Source organism: Callithrix jacchus, chromosome 1, assembly GCF_049354715.1.
Source record: "Callithrix jacchus isolate 240 chromosome 1, calJac240_pri, whole genome shotgun sequence".
In the NCBI taxonomy this organism is placed as follows: Eukaryota; Metazoa; Chordata; class Mammalia; order Primates; family Cebidae; genus Callithrix; species Callithrix jacchus.
This window is the reverse complement of record NC_133502.1, coordinates 158740470-158764377: the sequence shown is the minus strand read 5'-3', so window position 1 is coordinate 158764377 and position 23908 is coordinate 158740470. Positions and strand designations below refer to the sequence as shown.

General features: G+C 39.3%; 1 protein-coding gene and 1 non-coding gene across 3 annotated transcripts in view; both read left to right on the top strand.

Moving 5' to 3' along the window:
- The window catches only part of SVEP1 (sushi, von Willebrand factor type A, EGF and pentraxin domain containing 1), a 210257-nt gene extending 187030 nt beyond the window's left edge, over positions 1–23227 (top strand). For both annotated transcript variants that reach the window (XM_035254401.3, XM_035254412.3), the window contains exons 44-48: positions 2351–2521; positions 4852–4947; positions 7079–7174; positions 12716–12809; positions 22847–23227. In XM_035254401.3, the coding sequence (XP_035110292.3) occupies positions 2351–2521; positions 4852–4947; positions 7079–7174; positions 12716–12809; positions 22847–22868 (479 nt within the window). In that variant the 3' untranslated portion in view covers positions 22869–23227. The remainder of the gene's footprint in view (positions 1–2350; positions 2522–4851; positions 4948–7078; positions 7175–12715; positions 12810–22846) is intronic.
- LOC118148248 (U6 spliceosomal RNA) lies at positions 13040–13146 on the top strand. Its single transcript, XR_004735010.3, has one exon. It is a non-coding gene; the product is annotated as a U6 spliceosomal RNA (small nuclear RNA).
- Positions 23228–23908: the final 681 nt, after the last annotated feature.

Sequence of the window (23908 nt, the reverse complement as noted above, 5' to 3'; positions counted from 1 at the left end):
AAGGTTCTAATATTCAGAATCTACAAGGAACTTAAATTTACAAGAAAAAAAACAGTAGAAAGTGGTTAAAGAATATGAACAGACACCTTTCAAAAGAATACATTCATATGGCCAAAATTCATGGAAAAAAAGCTCAACATTGCTGATTATTAGAGAAAAGCAAATCAAAACCACATTGAGTTACCATCTCACACCAGTCAGAATGGCAATTATTAAAAAGTCAAGAAGCAACAGATGCTGGAGAAGCTGTAGAGGAATAGAAATGCTTTTACATTGTTGGTGGGAATGTAAATTAGTTCAACCATTATGGAAGACAGTGCAGTGATTCCTCAAATACCTAAAACCACTTGACCCAGCAATCCCATTACTGGGTATATGCCCAAAGGAATATAAATCATTCTATCATAAAGATACATGCACACGTATGTTCATTGCAGCACTATTCATAATAGCAAAGACATGGAATCAACCCAAATGTCCATCAATGATAGAATGGATAGAATACTATGCAACCGTAAAAAGGAACAAGATCGTGTCCTTTGAAGGGACATGGATAGAGCACAAAGCCATTATCCTCAGCAAACTAACACAGGAACAGGAAAGCAAACACAGCATGTTCTCACTTATAAGTGGGAGCTGAAGAATGAGAACACATGGAAATCATGCCCAGATCCCTATTCTTGAATATTCTTGAGAGAGTGAGGGATTACCCTGGAGAAGAGACCATTGTTGTTTATCTTCAATCCTCTTTTACATTTCCTATTAGACACGAAGTCTTTGGCTTAGAACAAAATATCCTTCCTTCACATAAGCAGCAAATTTTCTCATTTTTTCACCTAGTCCTAGAAATTTATCCCTATAATGATTAAAATTTAGTGTACATGAGACTCACCCCAGGAAAGTATGTAAGATGCAAATTGATAAGACAAAAACACCAGAAATGTGCATTTTTAATAAGAACCCCAGGTGATTCCCATATGGGTGGTCTGAAATCCATGCTTTGATGACCACTGCTATAAACTATCAGCTCAGATCTTTGATCTTTGATAACCACTGCTATAAACCATCAGCTCAGATCTTTGATCTTTGATAACCACTGTTATAAGCCATCAGCTCAGATCAGCTCTGATCTTTCTACCAGGCCGTTGCCCCATCCTGGAACCTCGCTCCCTCTGATCGACTCAAGCCCTATAGAATATTCCAAATGCCACTTTCACTGCAATTCATACTCTGACAATCCTAAGTATAATTAGTTACATTCACCACAGTGTTTCTACAGTACAATATCCATACCTTTAATACAGCTCATTTTATATTGTATATGGCAGAATTTCTTTGTCTTCCTCTACTTGTCTGAGCAAAGGGACATTTTCTTCATTTCTTTCTTTCTGATTTCTGTTTCATAGTAGTCACTTTGTCCAGCTTAGAGGGGAAAGAAAATTTAGAAAAATCAAACAAATTCGTCATCTCCTCTAACATGTTTTTGGTAGTATTATGATAACAAAGTGACTTTCAGAAGCCAGCTCATAAGGACTCTTCATTCAACAGTTGAACAAACTGGATTCTGGTTAGAATCCTGACACCAATCTACCACTTGCCTCGTGACCCACCATGGAATAATTTCAATTATCTTAAGGCATCTTGTAAAATTCTGAAAACAATATCAGTTATAAAATTATTTAAATACACAGCACATGTTCCTTTTAAAAGCAAGGATTGTCATCCAATCTAACAGAGATCCTCAAAGTAGAAAATCACTCTTTTACAGTATTGAAAAGAGGAAAACTAACATGAAACCTTGAATTTCATAAACCTCATCAAGTTATATTCATTGAGCATCTATAGACTAAGGAAATATGCATTCATTGACTCATTTTCAAGAGCTTGTTTCATGCCAAGCACTGTTCTAGGCTTTACTAAAATAGCCCTGATACAATATGCATGCAGTACTGCAATGAATTATCTTTACTCTGAAACAGTAGACTACAATCATCATGCTTTTTCTCTCCTAATTCAATAAGCATCCTGTGTTGAAGATCTCTTGCAGCCACCTATGTGATGAGGTATGAGAGCTCATTCTTGGTGTCCTACAGACTGCTTTCCTTAGGTTTAAATAGCCTCACCTTCAACATTTGAATCTGAAGACAAAATACCTTTGATGGTTGTATCTCTACTTTTTTTAAAAAGTAGCAGTTAATTCTTTTAGTTCTTACTATTCTAGATAAGTAGGTGAAAATGTTTCCCTTATGTATTGTATTTTTGCTTTTTAAATTAATTCATTCTTAGAGATGAGACTGTGTTCTCAGTCTGTTAGTAGCACGAGCTTAATTGTTGTTTTGTTTTCCTATAGAAATCTCCTGTAGTCCACCAGCTCACGTAGAAAATGCAATTGCTCGAGGCGTACATTATCAATATGGAGACATGATCACCTACTCGTGTTACAGTGGATATATGTTGGAGGGTTCCCTAAGGAGTATTTGTTTAGAAAATGGAACATGGACATCACCTCCTATTTGCAGAGGTAAGGAAATACTTGAATGGTTATTTCGTTTTTATTTTTGTTTTTGTTTTCTGAGACGGAGTTTCACTCTTGTTACCCAGGCTGGAGTGCAATGGCACGATCTTGGCTCACTGCAACCTCCACCTCCTGGGTTCAGGCAATTCTCCTGCCTCAGCTTCCTGAGTAGCTGGGATTACAGGCACCCGCTGCCATGCCCAGCTAATTTTTTGTATTTTTTTTAGTAGAGACAGGGTTTCACCATGTTGACCAGGATCAGACCAAGAGAGGTCTCGATCTCTTGACCTTGTGATCCACCCGCCTTGGCCTCCCAAAGTGCTGGGATTACAGGCTTGAGCCACCGCACCCGGCCTTGAATGGTTATTTCTTAGTGAAACTGCAGGGAAATGTATGTAGAAATCTGATTTCTCCAACAATTAATATGCATGCTACTTTATTTTTCCTTGGCTTTAAAATTTCTTTTAGCAGCTGTGTCATTTTCTTTTAATGTTATGGTTTGAGTTTTAAAAGCATATAGAGCTCTTACGTTCTGTGCCTGAAATTCTGCAAAACTGAAAGAGGTAATGAGGCACCCTAGTATGTCCTTCTAAAACTTATACTTTTCTAATAAAATATGATTTTTATAAATTATAAGTATTCATTCTACAAATATTTGCTAAAAGTCAAGAAGTGTGCTAGTACACACCGATATAACCAAGGAACTAAAAGAATAATCGAGTTTTTGGATGAGTTGACCACATGAACAATGTTCACATTTGTACGTTAATAACTGGTGAGGCAGGGAATATTGAGGAAGTCAATGGATGAATGGCATGAGCCACAAAAGAAACAGGGACTACTGCAAGAGAAAGAGGATTCATTGTCTGGCAGCAACAATGAGAAATGAGATCACCAATACATGGGATGTGAGAGAATGTTAGAGCCTTTTGAGAGGGTTTCTGAGGAGGGACAGCTTAAAGGAATAGCCCAGATTTCACTTAAAGTCTAAAGTCAGAATGAGTGTTGTGTGTGTGATATTGAAACAACGTAAATGTCTGTTGACAGATAAATGGATTAAAAAAGAAGTGTGTGTTGATAGACAATGATGATGAAGAAGATAGATAGATGTAGATTTGATAGATGACAGAAACAGGTAGATACAATGAAATATTATTCAGCTTTACAAAAGAAGAAAATCCTGCCATTTACAACAACATGGATGAACCTGGAGAACACCATGCTACATGAAATAAGCCAGACACAGAATGACAAATACTGCCTGATATCACCGATAGGCGGACTCTAAAATAGTCAAACTCATAGAAACAGAGAGTAGAATGGTGGTTCCCAGGAGCTGGGAGGAGGTGAGGATAGGGAGATGTTGGTCAAGGTATTAAAGTTTCAGTTATGCAAGATGAGTAAGTTCTGGAGTTCTAACATCCAGCAATGTGACTATAGTGAACAATACCGTATTGCATACTGAACACTTGCTGAAAGGATAGATCTCGTATTCTCACAAGAAAGAAAGACATAGACAGAGAGAGAGAGTGACAGACAAAGAAAGAAAGAAAGGTAGGAAAGATCTAAAGGTAGAAAGGAAGGAAGGAAAGGTAGGAAAGAAAGGAATAAATGAAGAGAGAAAGGAAAGAAAAGAGAGAGGGCCAGGCGCGGTGGCTCAAGCCTGTAATCCCAGCACTTTGGGAGGCCGAGGCAGGTGAATCACGAGGTCAACAGATTGAGACCATCCTGGTCAACATGGTGAAACCCTGTCTCTACTAAAAATACAAAAAAAAAAAAAAAATTAGCTGGGCATGGTGGCACATGCCTGTAATCCCAGCTACTCAGGAGGCTGAGGCAGGAGAATTGCCTGAACCCAGGAGGCAGAGGTTGCAGGTGAGCCGAGATTGCGCCATTGCACTCCAGCCTGGGTAACAAGAGCGAAACTCCATCTCAAAAAAAAAGAAGAGAGAGAGAGAGAAAGAAAGAAAGAACAAAGGAAAAGAAAAAGAAAAAAAGAAAGAGAAAGAAGTGAGGGGATGAATGTGGTAATTAGCTCAATAATTTTGGTGATTATTTCAAATCTAAATATAAATCAAAATGTCTGGTTGTAAATCTTAAATATATACAATTTTTTGTTGCACCTCAATACAGATACAGGGAAAATTGCAATAGCAGCCAATCAAATGCTGTACTTCTCCACACAGTGAAATTTCCTCTTGAGATTTAATTTTTGTTTCTCTTTCTGAAAGCTTGAGTCAAGGAAATAGTATGAAATCGAAAGCAGCAATGCTATTTTCTGAGTCACTCCCTTCCATAATTCCCTACGTTTGTGACCCATCCTGCTTCTTTTCCAGCCGTCTGTCGATTCCCATGTCAGAATGGGGGCATCTGCCAACGCCCAAATGCTTGTTCCTGTCCAGAAGGCTGGATGGGGCGCCTCTGTGAAGAACGTGAGTTGCTCCTCAGATCTTACTTTGAGTCCTGACAAATTGCCTGGATGCTCCCACCTGAGGGGAGTTACCAGGAAATGTTTGTACTGTTGGGCAGAATCCATTTGCTTTAAGTCCTTGCAGCACACCAAACAGAGCACGTATGTGTCATTAGGTTGCAGAAGATCTAGAATATTAATGACTTTGAAAATACTGTTATTAAGATCCATCTAAAGTCATCTTCACATGCTCCCTGGCACAAATTTGCAAAAGTCTTCCTGAGAAGGAGCTTGTTGTAAAGTCTCCTAGCCATCCTCTTCCCTTAACTCAGGGTCTGCTATGTGCTATGTCAGTCATTGCTGTAGTTGGTATAAACGCCCACCACTGCAAAACATGTACTTTGCAGGTAATATTTGCAACGCACAATTTCCTCTTTGTTGTTAAGAATAGTTTCTACTTATTAACAAAATAAGAAAAGCTGGCATTCCTATATCCATACCTGGTAAATTATTATAGAATTTTGATCCTTATAGAAACACATTTGAATTTGAAATTCCAAGGAGGTATGAATAGTGATATTAAATTTTTTAAATATCTCAAGTGTACTTTATTTCAATGTCTTAAAATATATATAAAGATAAAATGGTTTCATATTTCAATGGGAGCAGTGTATGTAAACTATTAAGAGTGATTCATGTGATGGCCATTGGTCTAAACTGGTAGGAACAGGAATTTTATGAGACTAAAACATTTTAAGTGTGACTTCTTCAACTGGTCTGTAAAGGAAAATGTATGACGGAAATAAATTTAGGCTGCTAACAGCTCACCAAAACAAGTATTCTCAAGTGATTAAAAAAGAAGAGAAATCATACTTTTCTCTTCCAGCTCACCCCAATCAATCATTCCATTTCACCTAGAGCTCCCAGACTTAACCTGCTCTAATGTCAAGAGTCCAAAGACTCAATGAGCATTGATTTTGGGGTACCCCACGACAGGCCTGGCTTGGCTGGCTTAGCTAGCCTTGCTCACTGGGCATGTACCTGCCCTCCTACATTACACCAGGGCTTCCCAAGCTTTGCTGTACATACAGATCATCTGGGAGATCAGTAGATCTGGGTTGGTACCTGATATCTGCATTGCTAACCAGCTCCTTAGGTGATGGCAACACTGTTGATTAAGGAACTTGTTTTTGAGGAGAAAGGTAAATATCTCACACTTTTATTTTTTTTTTTTATTTTTATTTTTTTTCTGTGACGGAGTTTCGCTCGTTACCCAGGCTGGAGTGCAATGGCGCAATCTCGGCTCACCGCAACCTCCGCCTCCTGGGTTCAGGCAATTCTCCTGCCTCAGCCTCCTGAGTAGCTGGGATTACAGGCACATGCCACCATGCCCAGCTAATTTTTTTTTTTTTTTTTTTGTATTTTCAGTAGAGATGGGGTTTCACCCTGTTGACCAGGATGGTCTCGATCTCTTGACCTCGTGATCCACCCGCCTCGGCCTCCCAAAGTGCTGGGATTACAGTTATGAGCCACCGTGCCTGGCCCCAATATCTCACACTTTTAAACAAACTATGCCTCTTTAAAGATTTCATTGATTTCTAGAAGGAGGAATGATAGTCAAGACAGTGTTGGGGAGGCATCATTCAGTTACCATCAGGCCTCAGCTTCTTGGAAATAAAGGGTGTGTTGTCCCATTGCTATCAAAATGTTGCAAACTTCAGTTCTATGGTATAGCCCATATGATTCCCATTCTCACATTTAGTTCAAGACAAGAAGAGAGCCTCAAGGCAGCCAAATCCTCTTAGAACATCTTATGTGATTTGTCATGGAAATTTGAAACTATAAGAAATGGAGACCGTTCTGCTTATTTTGTGAAGCATTAAAGCAAAGCACTTTGCAGACATTGATTACAGAGTCTTCACTGAAAGTGCATTTGGCCTTAGAGTCATTACATCTGGCTAAGAACCCAGGCTTACTTTCCTGATTGCGTTTCCCCAGTGATACTCACTAATAAGCAGAACACATGCAGAAAAGTTGTCTAGTGAGTCATGAGTCATACAAGGTTTCACTTCTGCAAAATGTTTTCTGAACCCTTGAACCTATCTGAGCATGTGTATTTTGATCAACGCCCTTTCAATCTCCTTTTTTGTTAGCAATCTGCATTCTTCCCTGTCTGAACGGGGGTCGCTGTGTGGCCCCTTATCAGTGTGACTGCCTGCCTGGCTGGACGGGGTCTCGCTGTCATACAGGTAGGCCTCTTTGATGGTTTGTTTTCTTGGTGGCTCAGTCCCCTGAAACTCTAGAGAACATTGAAGAGTGTGACTCGGACTCAGAAGTGGTGGCAGAGTGAAAAAGTACTGATGTTTCTCAAGAATTCCTCAAGATAATCCTTCGAATGGTGTCTCAATACGGAATATTATGGTTGCCTAAAAAAACACGTTTCCAGGTCATCTGCCAAAGAATAGCATCTTTGTTGGCTCAATTATCTGTCTTCTTTATGTCATCTGCTTCATTCTGAGGAGCATAGAGAAGACATTACACAGAGGTTCAGAATAATATTTATTTTAGGCCAGGCATGGTGGCTCACGCCTGTAATCCCAGCACTTTGGGAGGCCGAGGCGGGTGGATCGTGAGGTCAAGAGATCGAGACCATCCTGGTCAACAGGGTGAAAACCCTGTCTCTACTACACATACAAAAAATCAGCTGGGCATGGTGGCACATGCCTGTAATCCCAGCTACTCAGGAGGCTGAGGCAGGAGAATTGCCTGAACCTAGAAGGCGGAGGTTGCCATGAGCTGAGATCGTGCCATTGCACTCCAGCCTGGGTAACCAGAGTGAAACTCGGTCTCAAAAAAAAATATTTATTTTAGTCTCTAAAAAGCTAAATTACTAAGTTCATGTTACTCTTTAGAAAGAACAAGACTATAAATAAATACAATTTAAGTTAAAAAGAAAAAAACCTTCATCCAGTCTACCACTGATAAGCATTTAGGTTGATTCCATGTCTTTGCTCTTCTGCATAGTGCTGTAATGAGCATACATGTGTATGTGTCTTTATGGTAGAATGATTTATAGTCCTTTGGGTATATACCCAGTAATAGAATTGCTGGGTATATAGTTCTGTTTTTAGGTCTCTGAGGAATTGCCACACTGCTTTCCACAATGGTTGAATTAATTTACATTCCTACCAACAGTGTATAAGCGTTCCCTTTTCTCCTCAACCCCACCAGCATCGTTTTTCTTTCTTTGTTTTTGAGACAGAGTTTCACTCTTGATGCCCAGGCTGGAATGCAGTGGCATGATCTTGACTCACTGCTACCTCTGCCTCCCAGGTTCAAACCATTCTTCTGCCTCAGCCTCCCAAGTAGCTGGGATTACAGGCATGCGCCACCACACTCTGCTAATTTTTGTATTTTTAGTAGAGATGGGGTTTCACCATGTTGGCTAGGCTGATCTCGAACTCCTAACCTCAAGTGATCCACCCACGTCAGCCTCCCAAAGTGCTGGGATTACAGGTGTGCACCACTGCACCAGGCCTACTTTGTGACTTTTTTGTAATAGTCCTGCAGTCATAAAAAAGAACAAGAACATGTCCTTTGTGGGATACGGATGGAGCAAGAGGCTGTCATCCTTACGCAGGAACAGAAAACCAAATACCACATGTTCTCCCTTATAAGTGAGAGCTAAATGATGAAAACACATAAACACATAGAGAAGAACAAAAGACACTGGAGGCTATGTGAGGGTAGAGGGTGGAAGGAAGAAGAGGATTAGACAAAATAGCTATTGGGAACTAGGCTTAGTACCCGAGGGATGAAATAATCTGTACAACAAACTCCCATGACACAAGTGTACCTATATAACAAACCTGGACATATACCCTTGAACTTAAAAGTTAAAAAGAGTTTTCAAAAAATGGAAAGTAAAAGAAAAAAAAACTACAAAACTCATCAAAGAGAGAGTTCCTTATCATGGACAACAGAAACAAATGGTAGTTGATTGATGAGTAACAAACATCCTTTTAGCACCTCTTGCAGACCTCAAATATAGCACTTGGCCCACTGTACTTTGACATCAGTTCAATTGCTTGATTATCTATCCCTGCCCTCACTAGATTATATGCGATCTGAGGGCAAGGATTTTTTTTGATCATCCTTATATCCCCAGTGCTTAGCATAGTACCCAAATATACGTTTTTTTTAGTAAATGTCAAATAACTCAGTTTAAAATGACAAACTACCTTTCCAATGTCCTAAATTTTAAGTCACCATTTAAAAACATAGGGCATGCTATATTTATTAACTATTCTGACATGCCACTATTCCTCCTATAAATGATGTTTATACCACCTCTCCTCAGGGAGTAAAATATGAAATATAGACAGGGCTTCCTGACACCAGAGCTGGTCATGAATCCTAAGGCTGGGATGACCATATAATTTAGCTTCCAAACCAAGTCATTTTTTGTAAAAGAGGTACTATTAATAAGTAAACCAGAGAAATGAGACTGAAAAGTACTGTTACACACAAAAGTAGACATGCAGCTGTCATCCTACCTAAAGCCAAAATTAAGGCATTCATGAATGTAGAGAAGGAAAAATGTCCTGGAGGCTAAATATGAAGCCCTTACTTGAGACTCTGAAAGCAGTCTATATAGTGTTTGTTTATCACAAATCAACTTTGATATTTATCCACGTTTCTCCTGCCCATCTACAAACAAACTCTTTTCTTCCAGGCACCTCACTGGTGCAGGTAATGAATAAATGACTTTTGACTCACCTTCCCTTTTATCTGAGGTTACCAACACCATCACTATGTTCCTTCCTGCTTAGCATCTCTCACATTCTACTCCACACCACTGTCACCAGCCAGTAAAAGACTGGATCATGGCTCAGCTGACCTTATTTCCATGTCCCTCCAGACTAGACATCATCAACGTACTACTTTGGCATGTCATTGCCCTGTTTACACGTCTAAAATGATTCTCTATTTTAGTCTCCACATCCACCCTGAATTATTTTGACTTCCAACGTGCTGCATAAGTTGGTTTCAGCACACCTGAAGCACCACTCACTTCTGCCATCACACACTGTGCCCTGCAGTAATGGTTTCCTCACTACCCCTGCAAGCAGCTTCTTCTCCTCCCCAGTCTCTTTACATTTACTCATGATCTTCCTCTTTCCTCTGTCTTGCGTAAGTTTCCTCTGATCTCTAAACTTGTTCAATATCACAATAATCTACTTTATAATATTCCATTTCTATAAATGTTACACAACTAGTTATAATCATGCAGCTTAAAGCTATTCATGGATCTGATTTATCAGCATTCCTTTTAACACCTTAGCTTTCTAACTAGAATATGCTCCTTAATGACACTCAATTCTATAGCCTTCATTTTTCCAAATCTTACAGCAGCTACCTCAGCATAGATCCTACTTACACCCCGAAGTGCTAAGCATACAAAAAGCATACAAAACAGAATTTCAATCTAGAAAAGGGGAATGGATGCAGAATAGCTTGTAAATAGATAACTAGGATGTGTTAAGATAGAGGTAAATCAAAATCTATAAAACGGGCTATCACAACCGTGAAAATGGGTAAACTAGCCAAGTGTCGGAGGTCAGAAAAAGCTTTGCAAGTGTAGAATCTGAGGAAAAACAAAAGGATCACCAGAAGAAAATCATTCCAGCTAAAGGCATGGACCACAAAATACACAGGTGTGTTCAGCAAAGGATAACCAAAGCCACAGAGCAAATGCAGGGAGTGGCTGGAAATGAAGCTTTAGAGATGGGCAGCATCAGATCAGGAAACGCATCGCATGCCAAGTACAAGATGCTCAAGTATGTGTTGAGAGCAACAGAAGCCACTGAAGGATCTTAAGCAGGAAAATCACGTGATCAGATTTTCTTTTAGAAAACTGATTTTGGCAGCAGTATGAAAAGTGGAAGAAAAAAACTTACAATAGATTAATTGGGGAGGTTGTAAAAGCAGAATTGGCAAGAATTAATGAAGACTGCAGAAATAACCACAAAAGAGCAGATTGAGGGATGGTAAGGACTAAGAGTCAATGCACTTGGTTACAGATCTATTGTGGGGGTAGAATCCAAGAAGAGTCAAAACTACTAAGAAGAGTAAAAGCTGTTTCCAGCTTGGGCATTGGAGAGGAAAGTGATGCAGTTTACTGAGATAGGGAAGGCAGGAGAAGTGGGCTTGAGAGTAGAAATAAGGAGTTAAGTATGGACACGCTGAGTTTGAGGGGACAAGGGAAGTGGCCTGATAGGCAGTTGGATGATAGTTTAGGTTTCCAGAAAATTCATTACATGAAGATAGAAATGTACAAGTCATCATTGAAAAATATTCAAAGGAGAAAAAATAAGACTGCAGAAGACATGTGACATGAAAAGGTGACCCTGAATGGAACACTGGGACCACTGATGTGATTTGAAAGGAGGGTTAAGCTTTTAGACAGGAAAGTAAAAGTAATGACTAGTTTGTTAGTGCAGTCAGGCACCGCTAAATCAGCATAATCCTGAAAGGGAGTAACGTGTTCTTACATGAGCAAGCAGAAACTATGAGGAGTTACGTTTTCAATTATTTAGTTTTATTTTTGCTTGTTTTAATCCTGAGAATTAAAGTTTAATCCAAACTGTTTCATAATTTTCTTTCCCATTAGATTGCTAATAAGTGCATTCTGCTGGCCAGCTCTTACTTTTAACTTACCAAGAGAGCTCCCCAAGGGAAGATGTATTTTTCTTCTTGTCTTCTCTCTTGTTCTCTCTGGACAAGGACCAGTGCTTATCAAGTGCCTGCTACTTGCTTAGCAGATACTTTCTCCATATTTTATGAATTAATGGACAACTAAAGAAATGACGTTTTCTTATATTTCACTAAAAAGGAATTTTTCATCCAGGAAAGAGCCGGCCTTTCTCTGCCTCAGAGACTGGAATGGTTCTTATTTCCAGCTTTCTCTCAGCAGAGATTTTATTTCCTTCCTACAGGGAGTTCTCCTTTCTCTTTGATATGTCCCACTTTCTGATAGTAGGTCTCTTGATCAATTTTTAGCATCTTCAGGTTATTTAACCAGTAAATTTACACAGACGAAGAGTTTGATTATGAGATTACGGATGTGTGAGAAAGACACCTAGAATGTAAATCTTTGGGTGTCCCCTCAGGGTTTCATCTGTAGCTAACCAGTTTCTGTAATTCCAGTTAAAGCTGAAAAAAGCCATGAAATATGTCTCCTCGCCAAACACAAAGGGATGTTGAATCATCTGTTATTTTAGACAATCCACGTGCCTAATTTATTATCATCATAAAAGTTGACTTCTGACATAATCACCCAGTCAATCAGAGTTCAATGCTAACTCCCAATTTACAATCTTGAGCTTCAAGTCAGTGACAAGAAATTTTTTAAAAAGAAAGAAATGGATAGTCTAATTTAATATGAAAAATTTACAGTTCAAAATACCCAAGGTGTCAGATTGATTTCATGAATAAAAAAGATTATAGAAGAGAAAAATCAGTGGACTTGGAGTGATCAGCAAAGGTTTCAATAAGTAGGTAGAATTTAATCTGGGACTTAAACATGAAAATCGACCAGCTTAGAAGGAAAAAGGGAGGTGGTACCACATAAGGATGTGAGGTCAAACAGAGCAGCAGAAATAGATAATGCTAACAGTATATGGTGGCCATTGCAGGAATGAGAGTCAAATCTTATCCTACGTGCCTTTATGGATATCTTCAGAATTGCTAAGTACTAATTAAATAAATGAATTGGTTTTTCATTCCAGCTGTTTGCCAGTCTCCCTGCTTAAATGGTGGAAAATGTATGAGACCAAACCGATGTCACTGTCTTTCTTCTTGGACGGGACATAACTGTTCCAGGTAAGATAACCAAAAACTAATGTTCACCTATAACATGAGGACTCTAAACTTTCAAGGTAAATTGTCATAAGAGCCAGAAGGTATCTCTATCTAGTTTGAGTGTTGAGCATGTTGCATGCAAAGATATCCATTTTGAGACATGCTCTCTAAATGTGAACTAAAGCTGAAGCTAAGAAATATTAGTTCAGGATTGACAATTAAAAAAGAATATCTCAAAAATAAGTAGTCTGGTGCTCACTTGAGCAGCACATATACTAAAACTGGAACTTTACAGAGAGGATTAGTATGACCCATGCTGGAGGATGACACACAAATTTGTGATGCATTCCACTTTTTTTTTTGCAATTAAAAAGGAAAAAAATTGGTTATATAATAAATCATCTCCTTGAACAGAAAATTGCATCCTACAGATGCAAGGATGTAAAATAAACTCAATATATTTTATTGAAAATGGCCCAATGGATGTTTAAGTTCTTAATAACAATAAAAATAGTATTGAATTGATAGGACATGTTTATTTTTAACATAAAATATTTTTATCTTATATTTTAGTGTTTATATACATAGGATTTCATTGACTACAAAAAGATTACATAACAATATGTTTTTCATTGGTTTCTCATTTCTGACCAGATAAATATCATAGTTTAAAAAGCCTATTACAAAAAGAAGTCAAAGGAAAAACAGTTAAAAGATGATTTAAACCTTTTTATAAACATCAGGAAAATATCAGCCATATTATACCATACAATAGATAAAATATTTTCAATATTCAAACAGTGTCCTCACCAGTGTTGCAATGTAGAAATATTATCAGCTATATTTTAAGACTTTCCATATACATCACTGCACTTAGATTTGTATTATGTACACTCACCCCCATCAGATAGGAATCATTAAAAACAAATGGGTATTTTCATGTTCATTTTTTAAAGTGGAAAAAATTCAGTTAACTGAAAATAACTTTTATTTTTCATTTCCTGATTTGTCATTTTGATTGGAATGTCAAAGTCAACTGGCAAATATAAAAAAGCAATTAAAGTAAAACCTTACTTAACAAAAAAGTCTGTCTAATGCCAATGAATTTCCTCCCATCATCTCAAGTGTATGCCATCTCTGCAAAAAGAGAAAAAATAAAACCCTAAACTGCAAATTCAAACTGGACAAATATATTTAGAAGCTGCCAAAGATTCTACCTTTACCTGGGAGCAGAGTTGAATTTTAAAAAATTAGAGCCAAAAAGGAATAAAAGAGAAATAAAAAAGTGACTCCAAAAGAAAAAAACAGAAAGTAGTACTTTCTTATAATATTACATTTTACATTTCAACCTCTTCATTTTACAGATAAAGAAAAGGAAGCCCAGAGAGAGTTTGCATAATTTTTAAAATGTGTCCATAGGAGTTCTTTCTTGATCAAGAAAAGGATAATTATTAGCTTGTAGGAAAATATTTTATATTAATAAGGAAAAAATCTAGATTTTTTTACACAAAAGTTTGATATAGGCATCCATGACAAATAATGACAAATTAACCCTAACCCTAACCCTAACCCTTCCCACATTCAAGGGAAGGCTAACTAGCAACCCGGAGGACCAGGTAGGCTTCTCCTTCTTATACTGTAATTCTTGTTAAAACTCTAACTAGTTTAAGCAGAAGGGAATTTATTATCACAATAGAGGGACCTTGTATGAAACCCAAAGACAGAGGAGTGGCTGAGCATCAGGAGAACCAGTCTAGGGACTTGAAATCCACCTGTGCCTCCCCACCTCCCATGTCACTGCGTCTTCCAGGGTCTGTTCCATCCTTTATCTTGCTGCAGAGTGGTTTTCTTCTGTTTGGTTCACATGGAAGGGAAGGACAGTTTTTTGTTTTTTGTTTTTTTAAGATGGAGTCTCACTCAGGTGCCCAGCCTGGAGTGCAGTGGCGCAATCCTGGCTCACTGCAACCTCTGCCTCCCAGGTTCAAGCAATTCTCCAGTCTCAGCCTCCTGAGTAACTGGGACTGCAGGGATATGCCACCACACCTGGCTAATTTTTGTATTTTTAGTAGAGATGGGGCTCCTCCATGTTGGCCAGGCTGGTCTCAAACTCCTGACCTCAGGTGATCCACCCACCTGTGCTCCTCAAAGTGCTGGGATTACAGGCATGAACACTGTGCCTGGCCAGGTCAAAAATTCTTACGGAATTTTTTACATGTCACCATATAATATATGGAGATATAGTGCACTGTCCCAGTTTAAAAATCCAGGACCTTGATTGATCTGATGGATTCGATGGCCAAGCATGAATCAATGAACTGGATGATGTTGTACCAACATAAAGAGGAATTTTGTCAAAAACTGGGTAAAAGGGAGGAAAGTATGGTAACTCCCAGAAGAAAGGAAAGTGGGAGGGGAAGAATGCTTTTCTGAGAAGTCAAAACAATAAATGTTACCATATAATTTTTCCTTCTTTCCTACAAGAGTGAATGCCTTATGGTTTGTATGCTGGGCCAGGCATGATGATTTATGCCTGTAATCCGAGCAAGCAGATCACTGGGGCCCAGGAGTTCAAGACCAGCCTGGGAAATATAAGGAAGATCCTGTCTCAAAAAAAAAAAAAACAATATCTAAAAGAATCAGCCAGGTGTGGTGGCACATGCCTGTAGTCTCAGCTGCTCAGGGGGCTGAGGTGGGAGGATTGCTTGAACCAAGGAGGCAGAGGTTGCAGTGAGCCAAGATTCAAGATTGTGCCACTGCATGCCAGCCTGGGCAATAGACTAAGATCTTATCTAAAAAAAAAATCCAGCAAGATAGCCAAATAGGAATAACTCCAGTGTGTAGTTCCCGGTGACAGTGACATAGAAGATGGATGATCTCTGCATTTCCAACTGAGTTGCCTGATTCATCTCATAGGAACTGATTAGGCAGTGGGTATAGCCCAAGGAGGGTGAGCTGAAGCAGGGTGGGGCATCATTTCACCCAGGCAATGCAAGGGGCCAGGAAACTCACTCTCATAGCCAAGGGAAGCCATTAGGGACATTTCCAGGCAGTCTGGCACACTGGCTCAGATACTGTGCTTTTCCCATGGTCTTTACAACCCGTAGACCAGGAAATTCCCTCTAGTGCCTGTGACACCAGTGCCCCAGTTTTCCAGCATAAAACTAGGTGATCATTGGAAAAGACATGGAACAAGCTGCAGCAATTTTTTTTATACCCCAGTGGCACCTGGAATGCCAGCGAGACAGAACCACTAATTCCTGTGAAAAAGGGGGCTGAAGCCAGAGGGCAAAGTGATCTAGCTAGGCAGGTCTCACCCCCACAAGACCAGCAAGCACTGGCTTGAAATGTTTGCAGCCAGCACTGCAGTCTGAGCTTGACCTAGGACTTGCAAGCTCCATGGAGGGAGGGGCATCTGCCATTGCTGAGGCTCAGGTAGGCATTTTTAAACTCGCCTGTGTAAACAAAGTCACCCAGAAGTTTACACAGTGACTGGGCAAAGCTCACGGCAGCTCAGCAAGGCCACTGCAGGCAAACTGTGTCACTAGACACCCACCTTGCTGGGCAGGGCATCTCTAAAAGAAGGGAGCAGCCCATCAGAGACTTATAAATAAAGCCCCCACCTTCCTGGGTCAGAGTACCTGGGAAAAGGGGTGGTTGTGGGTCCAGCTTCAGCAGACTTAAATGTCCCTGCCCAGCAGCTCTGAAGTGAGCAACAGATCTCCAAGCACAGTGCTCAAGCTCTGATAATGGACAGACTGCCTCCTCAAGTGGCTCCCTGACCCCTGTGTATCCAGACTAGGAGATATTTCCCAGCAGGGGCTGACAGACACCTCATACAGAAGAGCTTTGACTGATATCTGTTGGGCACCCTTCAGGGACGAAGCTACCAGAGGAAGGAACAGGCAGCAATCTTTGCTGTTCTGCAACCCCTGCTGGTGATTCCCAGGCAAGCAGTGTCTAGAGTGGATCTCCAGCAGATCTGCAGCAGAGGGCCCTGACTGTTAGAAGGAGAACTAGCAAAAAGAAGTAGTCTCAATATCAACAGGTCATCCACTCAAAGACCCCATACAAAGGTCACCAACATCGAAGACCAAAGGTAGATAAATCCACGAAGATTGGAAGAAACCAGTGCGCAAAGGCCGAAATCTCCATAAACCAGAATGCCTCTTCTCCAATGGATCACAACTCCTCACCAGAAAGAGGACAAAACTGGACAGGGAATAAGTTTGATGAAATGACAGAAGCAGGCTTCAGAAGGTGTGTAATAACAAATTTCTCCAAGCTAAAGGAGCATGTTCTAACCCAATGCAAGGAAGTTAAGAACCTTGAAACAAGGTTAGATGAAATGCTAACTAGAATAACCAGCATGAAGAACATAAACGACTTGATGGAGCTGAAAAACACAGCACAAGAACTTTGTGAAACATACACAAGTTTCCATAGCTGAATTGATCAAGCAAAAGAAAGAATATCAGAGATTGAAGATCAACTCCGTGAAATAAAGTGAGAAGGCAAGATTAGAGAGAAAAAAAAGAGTGAAAAGAAATAAAGCCTCTAAGAAATACAGGATTATTGAAAAGACCAAAACTATGTTTGATCAGTGTATCTGAAAGTGATGGGGATAATGAAACCAAGTTGGAAAATACTCTTCAGGATGTTATCCAGCAGAATTTCCCCAACCTAGCAAGACAGGCCAACATTCAAATTCTGGAAATACAGAGAACACCACAAAGATACTCCAGGAGAAGTGTAATCCCAAGACACATAATCATCAGATTCACCAGGGTTGAAATGAAGGAAAAAGTGCTAAGGGCAGCCAGAGAGAAACATTGGGTTACCCACAAAGGAAAGCCCATCAGACCCACAGCAGCTCTCTCGGCAGAAACCCTACAAGCCAGAAGAGAGTGGGGACCAATATTCAACATCTGTAAAGAATTTTCAACCCAGAATTTCATATCCTGCCAAACTAAGCTGAATAAGTGAAGGAGAAATAAAATCCTTTATGGACAAGCAACTGCTAAGAGACTTTGTCACCACCAGGACTGCCTTACAAGTGTTCCTGAGGGAAGTGCTAAATATGGAAGGGAACAACTAGTACCAGCCACTGCAGAAACAAACCAAATTGTAAAGACCATCAACACTATGAAGAAACTAACAAGCAAAATAACCAGCTAGCATAAAAATGGCAGAATCAAATTAACACATTACAATATTAACCTTAAATGTAAATGGGCTAAATGCCCCAATCAAAAGACACAGACTGGCAACTTGGATAAGAATCAATACCCATGGGTGTGCTGTATTCAGGAGACCGATCTTACTTGCACTCACTGTCTGCACATAGATTCAAAATAAAGGGATGGAGGAAGATTTACCAAGCAAATGGAGAGCATAAAAAAGCAGGGGTTGCAATCCTAGTCTCTGATAAAACAGACTTTAAAGTAAAAAAAAATTCAAAAAGACTAAGAAGGGCATTACATAATGGGAAAGGGATCAGAGCAACAAGAGCTAACTATCCTAAATATGTATGCACCCAATACAGGAGCATCCAAATACATAAAGCAAAAGTTCTTAATGACCTACAAAGAGACTTAGACTCCCACACAATAATATTGGGAGACTTTAACACCCCACTGCCAATATTAGACAGATCAATGAGAAAGATAACAAACAAAAATATTCAGGACTTGAACTCAGATCTGGACCAAGTGTACCTAATAGACATCTACACAAGTCTACACCCCAAATCACAGAATATACGTTCTTCTCAGCACCACATCACACTTATTCTAAAATTGACCACGTAATTGGAAGTTAAACACTTCTCAGCAAATGCAAAAGAAAAAAAATCATAACAATCTCTCAGACCACAGTGTAATCAAATTAGAACTCAGGATTAAGAAACTCACTCAAAGCCGCACAACTACATGGAAACTGAACAACCTGCTCCTGAATCACTACTGGATAAATAATGAAATGAAGGCAGAAATAAAGATGTTCTTTGAAACCAATGAGAACAAAAACACAACTTACCAGAATCTCTGGGACACATATAAAGCAGTGTGTGGAGGGAAATTTATAGCACTAAATGTCCACAAGAGAAAGGAGGAAAGATCTACAATCAACACCCTAATGCCACAATTAAAAGAACTAGAAGAGCAAGATCAAACAAATTCAAAAGCTAGCAGAAGACAAGAAACAACTCAGATAAGAGCAGAACTGAAGGAGATAGAGACACAAAAAACCCCTTCAAAAAATCAGTGAATCCAAGAGCTTGTTTTTTGAAAAGGTTAACAAAATAGACCACAAGCCAGACTAATGAAGAAGAAAAGAGAGAAGAATCAAACAGATACAATAAAAAATGATAAAGGTGATACCACCACCAATCCCACAGAAATACAAACTACTCCAGAGAATACTATAAACACCTCTATGCAAATAAACTAATAAATCTAGAAGAAATGGATAAATTCCTGGACATTTACACCCTCCCAAGACTAAACCAGGAAGAAGTCAAATCCACTGAATAGACCAATAACAAGGTCTGAAATTGAAGCAGCAATTAATATTCTACCAATCAAAAAAAGTTCAGGACCAGATGGGTTCACAGCCAAATTCTACCAGAGGCATAATGAGGAGCTGGTACCATTCCTTCTGAAACTATTTCAAACAATACAAAAAGAGGGAATCTTCCCTTACTCATCTTATGAGACCAACATCAACCTGATACGAAAACCCAACAGAGACACAACTAAAAATCAAAATTTCAGGCCAATATCCATGATGAACATTATGTGAAAATCCTCAATAAAATGCTGGCAGACTGAATCCAACAGCACAGCAAAAAGTTTATCCACCAAGGTCAAGTCGGCTTCATCCCTGAGACACAAGGCTGGTTCAACATACACAAATCTATAAACATAATTCACCACATAAACAGAACCAAAAACAAAAACTACGTGATTCTCTCAATAGATGCAGAGAAGGCCTTAGACAAAATTCAACAGCCTTTTATGCTAAAAACCCTCAATAAACTAGGTATCAATGGAATATATCTCAAAATAGTAAGAGCTATTTATGACAAACCCACAGCCAAGATCATACTGAAAGGGCAAAAACAGGAAACATTCCCTTTTAAAACTGGCACAAGGATGCCCTCTCTCACCACTCCTATTGAACATAGTATTGGCCAGGGCAGTCAGGCAAGAAAAAGAATAAGGGGTATTCAAATAGGAAAAAAGAAAGTCAAATTGTCTCTATTTGCAGACAAAATGATTGTGTATTTAGAAGACCCCATCATCTCAACCCAAAATCTCCTTAAGCTGACAAGCAACTTCAGCAAAGTCTCAGGATACAAAATCAATGTGCAAAAATCACAAGCATTCCTATATACCAATAACAGACAAACAGCCAAATCATGAGTGAACTCATTCACAATTGCTACAAAGAGAATAAAATATCTAGGAATACAAATAACAAGGGATATGAAGGACTTCTTCAAGGAGAACTAAGAACCACTGCTCAAGGAAATAAGAGGACACAAACGGATGAAAAATATTTCATGCTCATGGTTAGGAAGAATCAATATTGTGAAAGTGGACATACTGCTCAAAGTAATTTATAGATTCAATGCTATCCTTATCACGCTACCATTGACTTTCTTCACAGAAATGGAAAAAAACACCTTAAACTTCATATGGAACCAAAAAACAGCCTGCATAGCCAAGACAATCCTAATAAAGAAAAGCTGGAGGCATCATGCTACCTGACTTCAAACTATACTACAAGGCTACAGTAATCAAAACAACATGGTACTGATACCAAAACAGAGATATAGACCAATGGAACAGAACAGAGGCCTCAGAAATAATGCCATACATATACAACCATCTGATCTCTGTCAAAAACAAGCAATGGGGAAAGAATTCCCTATTTAATAAATAGTGTTGGGAAAACTGGCTAGCCATATGCAGAAAGCTGAAACTGGATCGCTTATACAAAATTTAACTCCAGATGGATTAAAGATTTAAACCTAAGACCTAACACCATAAAAACCCTAGAAGAAAACCTTATGTAATACCATTCAGGATATAGGCATGAGCAAGGACTTCATCACTAAAACTCCAAAAGCAATGGCAACAAAAGCCAAAATAGACAAATGGGATCTAATTAAACTAAAGAGCTTTTCTATTATTAGAGTGAACTGGCAATCAGCAGAATGGGAAAAAAATTTTGCGATTTCCCCCTGACAAAGGGCTAATATCTAGAATCTACTGAGAATTTAAGCAAATTTACAAGAAAAAAACAACTTCATATAAAAGTGGGCAAAGGATATGAATAGACATTTCTCAAAAGAAGACATTTATGCAGCAAAGAAACATTTTAAAACGTTAGTCATCACCGGTCATTAGAGAAATGCAAATCAAAGCCACATTAAGATACCATCTGACCCCAGTTAGAATGGCGATCATTAAAAAATCAGGAGACAATAGATGCCGGAAAGGATGTGGAGAAATAGGAATGCTTTTACACAGTTGGTGGGAGTGTAAATTAGTTCAACCATTGTGGAAGACAGTGTGGCAATTCCTCAAGGATCTAGAAATAGAAATACCATTTGAACCAGCAATCCCATTATTGGGTATATACCCAAAGGATTATAAGTCATTCTATCATAAAGACACATGCACACATATTTATTGCGGCACTTTTCACAATAGCAAAGACTTGGAACCAACCCAAATGCCCATCAATAATAGACTGGATAAAGAATATGTGGTACATACACACCACGGAATACTATGCAGCCATAAAAAGGATGAGTTCATGTCGTTTGCAGGGACCTGGATAAAGCTGGAAACAATCATTCTCAGCAAACTGACACAAGAACAGAAACTCAAACACCACGTGTTCTCACTTATAAGTGGGTGCTGAACAATGAGAACACATGGACACAGGGAGGGGATCATCATACACTGGGGCCTGTTGAGGGGTAGGGGGGGCTAGGGGAGGGATAGCAGGGATGGGGGAATTGGGGAAGGATAGCATTAGGAGAAATAACTAATATAGATGATGGGGTGATGGATTCAGCAAACCACCATGGCACACATATACCTATGTAACAAACCTGCATGTTCTACACATGTACCCCAGAACTTAAAGTACAATTTTTTTAAAAGTATGCCTAGTGTCTTATACAGGTACAAAAATCAGTGCTCAGTAAAGGCTTGTTAACAGATGGAGCAATTTCCTGACATGAGTGTCAAACTGGTAGAGAAATGCCATTAAATTCCTCAACATGTAACCCTCTCTACTGAGAAATAAGATGGACCTGGCCTTGTTCCCAGATAATTCAGTTGTTGAGAAAGAAATTGTGTTTCCTCTGACCTCTGTGCACATCTTCAGAAAGCTGATCCTAAGCAAATACTGTAACTAAAAACCATGGATGGTTAGTGGACTAAGAGACCTTTAGGTTCATTAGCTCCAAACCTCTCATTTTACAGAAGAGAGGATTATAAGATAAAAAACTAGTGGCAGGCCGGGCGCGGTGGCTCAAGCCTGTAATCCCAGCACTTTGGGAGGCCGAGACGGGTGGATCATGAGGTCGAGAGATCGAGACCATCCTGGTCAACATGGTGAAACCCCGTCTCTACTAAAAATTAGCTGGGCACGGTGGTGCATGCCTGTAATACCAGCTACATGGGAGGCTGAGGCAGGAGAATTGCCTGAACCCAGGAGGCGGAGGTTGCGGTGAGCCGAGATCATGCCATTGCACTCCAGCCTGGGTAACAAGAGCGAAACTCTGTCTCAAAAAAAAAAAAACTAGTGGCAGAATCAAGACTAAAACTCAGGTCTGATGCTTCTCAGATCTTTCCATAAGTTAGTATTTGTTTCCCATGCCTCTTAGTTATCTCAAAGAATGACCCTCATTCCCTATAAACATCACAGACAATACCCAGTATCTGGGACTTTCAATCCTGTTTTCATCAAACCCCAGAGATGTTAGCTCTTCAGTTCAATTTTTTCTTTTCAATCTATCTGGCTGCTTTTTTTTTTTCCAGGAAAAGGAGGACTGGGTTTTAACCACTGCTCAACCAACTGGCTCTCCCAAAAGCAGGATCATCTCTCCTTGGTAGTGCCTGGGCATCCTGGAACTTATGCACAGAAAGTCCAACATGGTGCTGGGTGTTGTTTAGTAATCTTGTTATGTGGGGCTACTTTTTTATTTTGTGATATATTTTGTTATTCCATGTGACATACTTTCTTACATGTTTTCATTTTCAAATATGCCTGTATTTTCTATATAAAAATTATATTAAATAGATGCTGCTCTACCCTCACAAAATGTACATATTCTCCTGTCTATTGGGAAAGTTCCTGGTACACATTTTTATTCAGTTACTTAAAATTGTTTTATAATTAAAATATATTTTGCTACTAAATAATATTTTGCTGGATAGTACCATTTTATGAGGTGGCCAGGGAATTATAGAGAGGACTCATGATCTTTCATCTGTGCTACTGGTACAACATAGGAGACCCCTTACAATAAAGGGGACTCCCTCGTTCTGGTTCCATATTCTTTGCAATATGTATAATAATAAAAGTTTTTCCTTTCATTTAATCAGAGAGTAACTGTTGGACCTAGTACCCTCCACCACACAATTATGTACTGGTACTTAGGGTAGCCTGGCTAATTCTTTTTTTAACATTTGAAAAGCTGTAGGCATTAACTACATGGATGTGGGGAAAGAGCATAGTGAGCTTGGTTCACAATGAAAGTGCTCCCCTTCTTTCTTATGGCTGGAATCAGAAATGCAAGGACTGGAAGCTTAACAGAGAACTGATACCTGGACTGATAATCCCACAATTTACTATTTTGGGGGAAAGGAGATAGGAAGGGGAAGACAGGGAAAGAGAAGGAAAAAGGCAAATGTAAAATGTTCCCAGAGTTGTTCTCCTGGTCCCACCTGTGAAAAAGAATTGGAGCCGCCTAAGAGAAAGCCAAGCTGCCCCTCAGTCCTCATTGTCAGCTTGCTTTATCACAATACTTGTACCAAGATGAAGACTTCCCCAGACTTCAGAATATAAGGCCAAACTCTAAACTTTGTTTTAAAATAGGA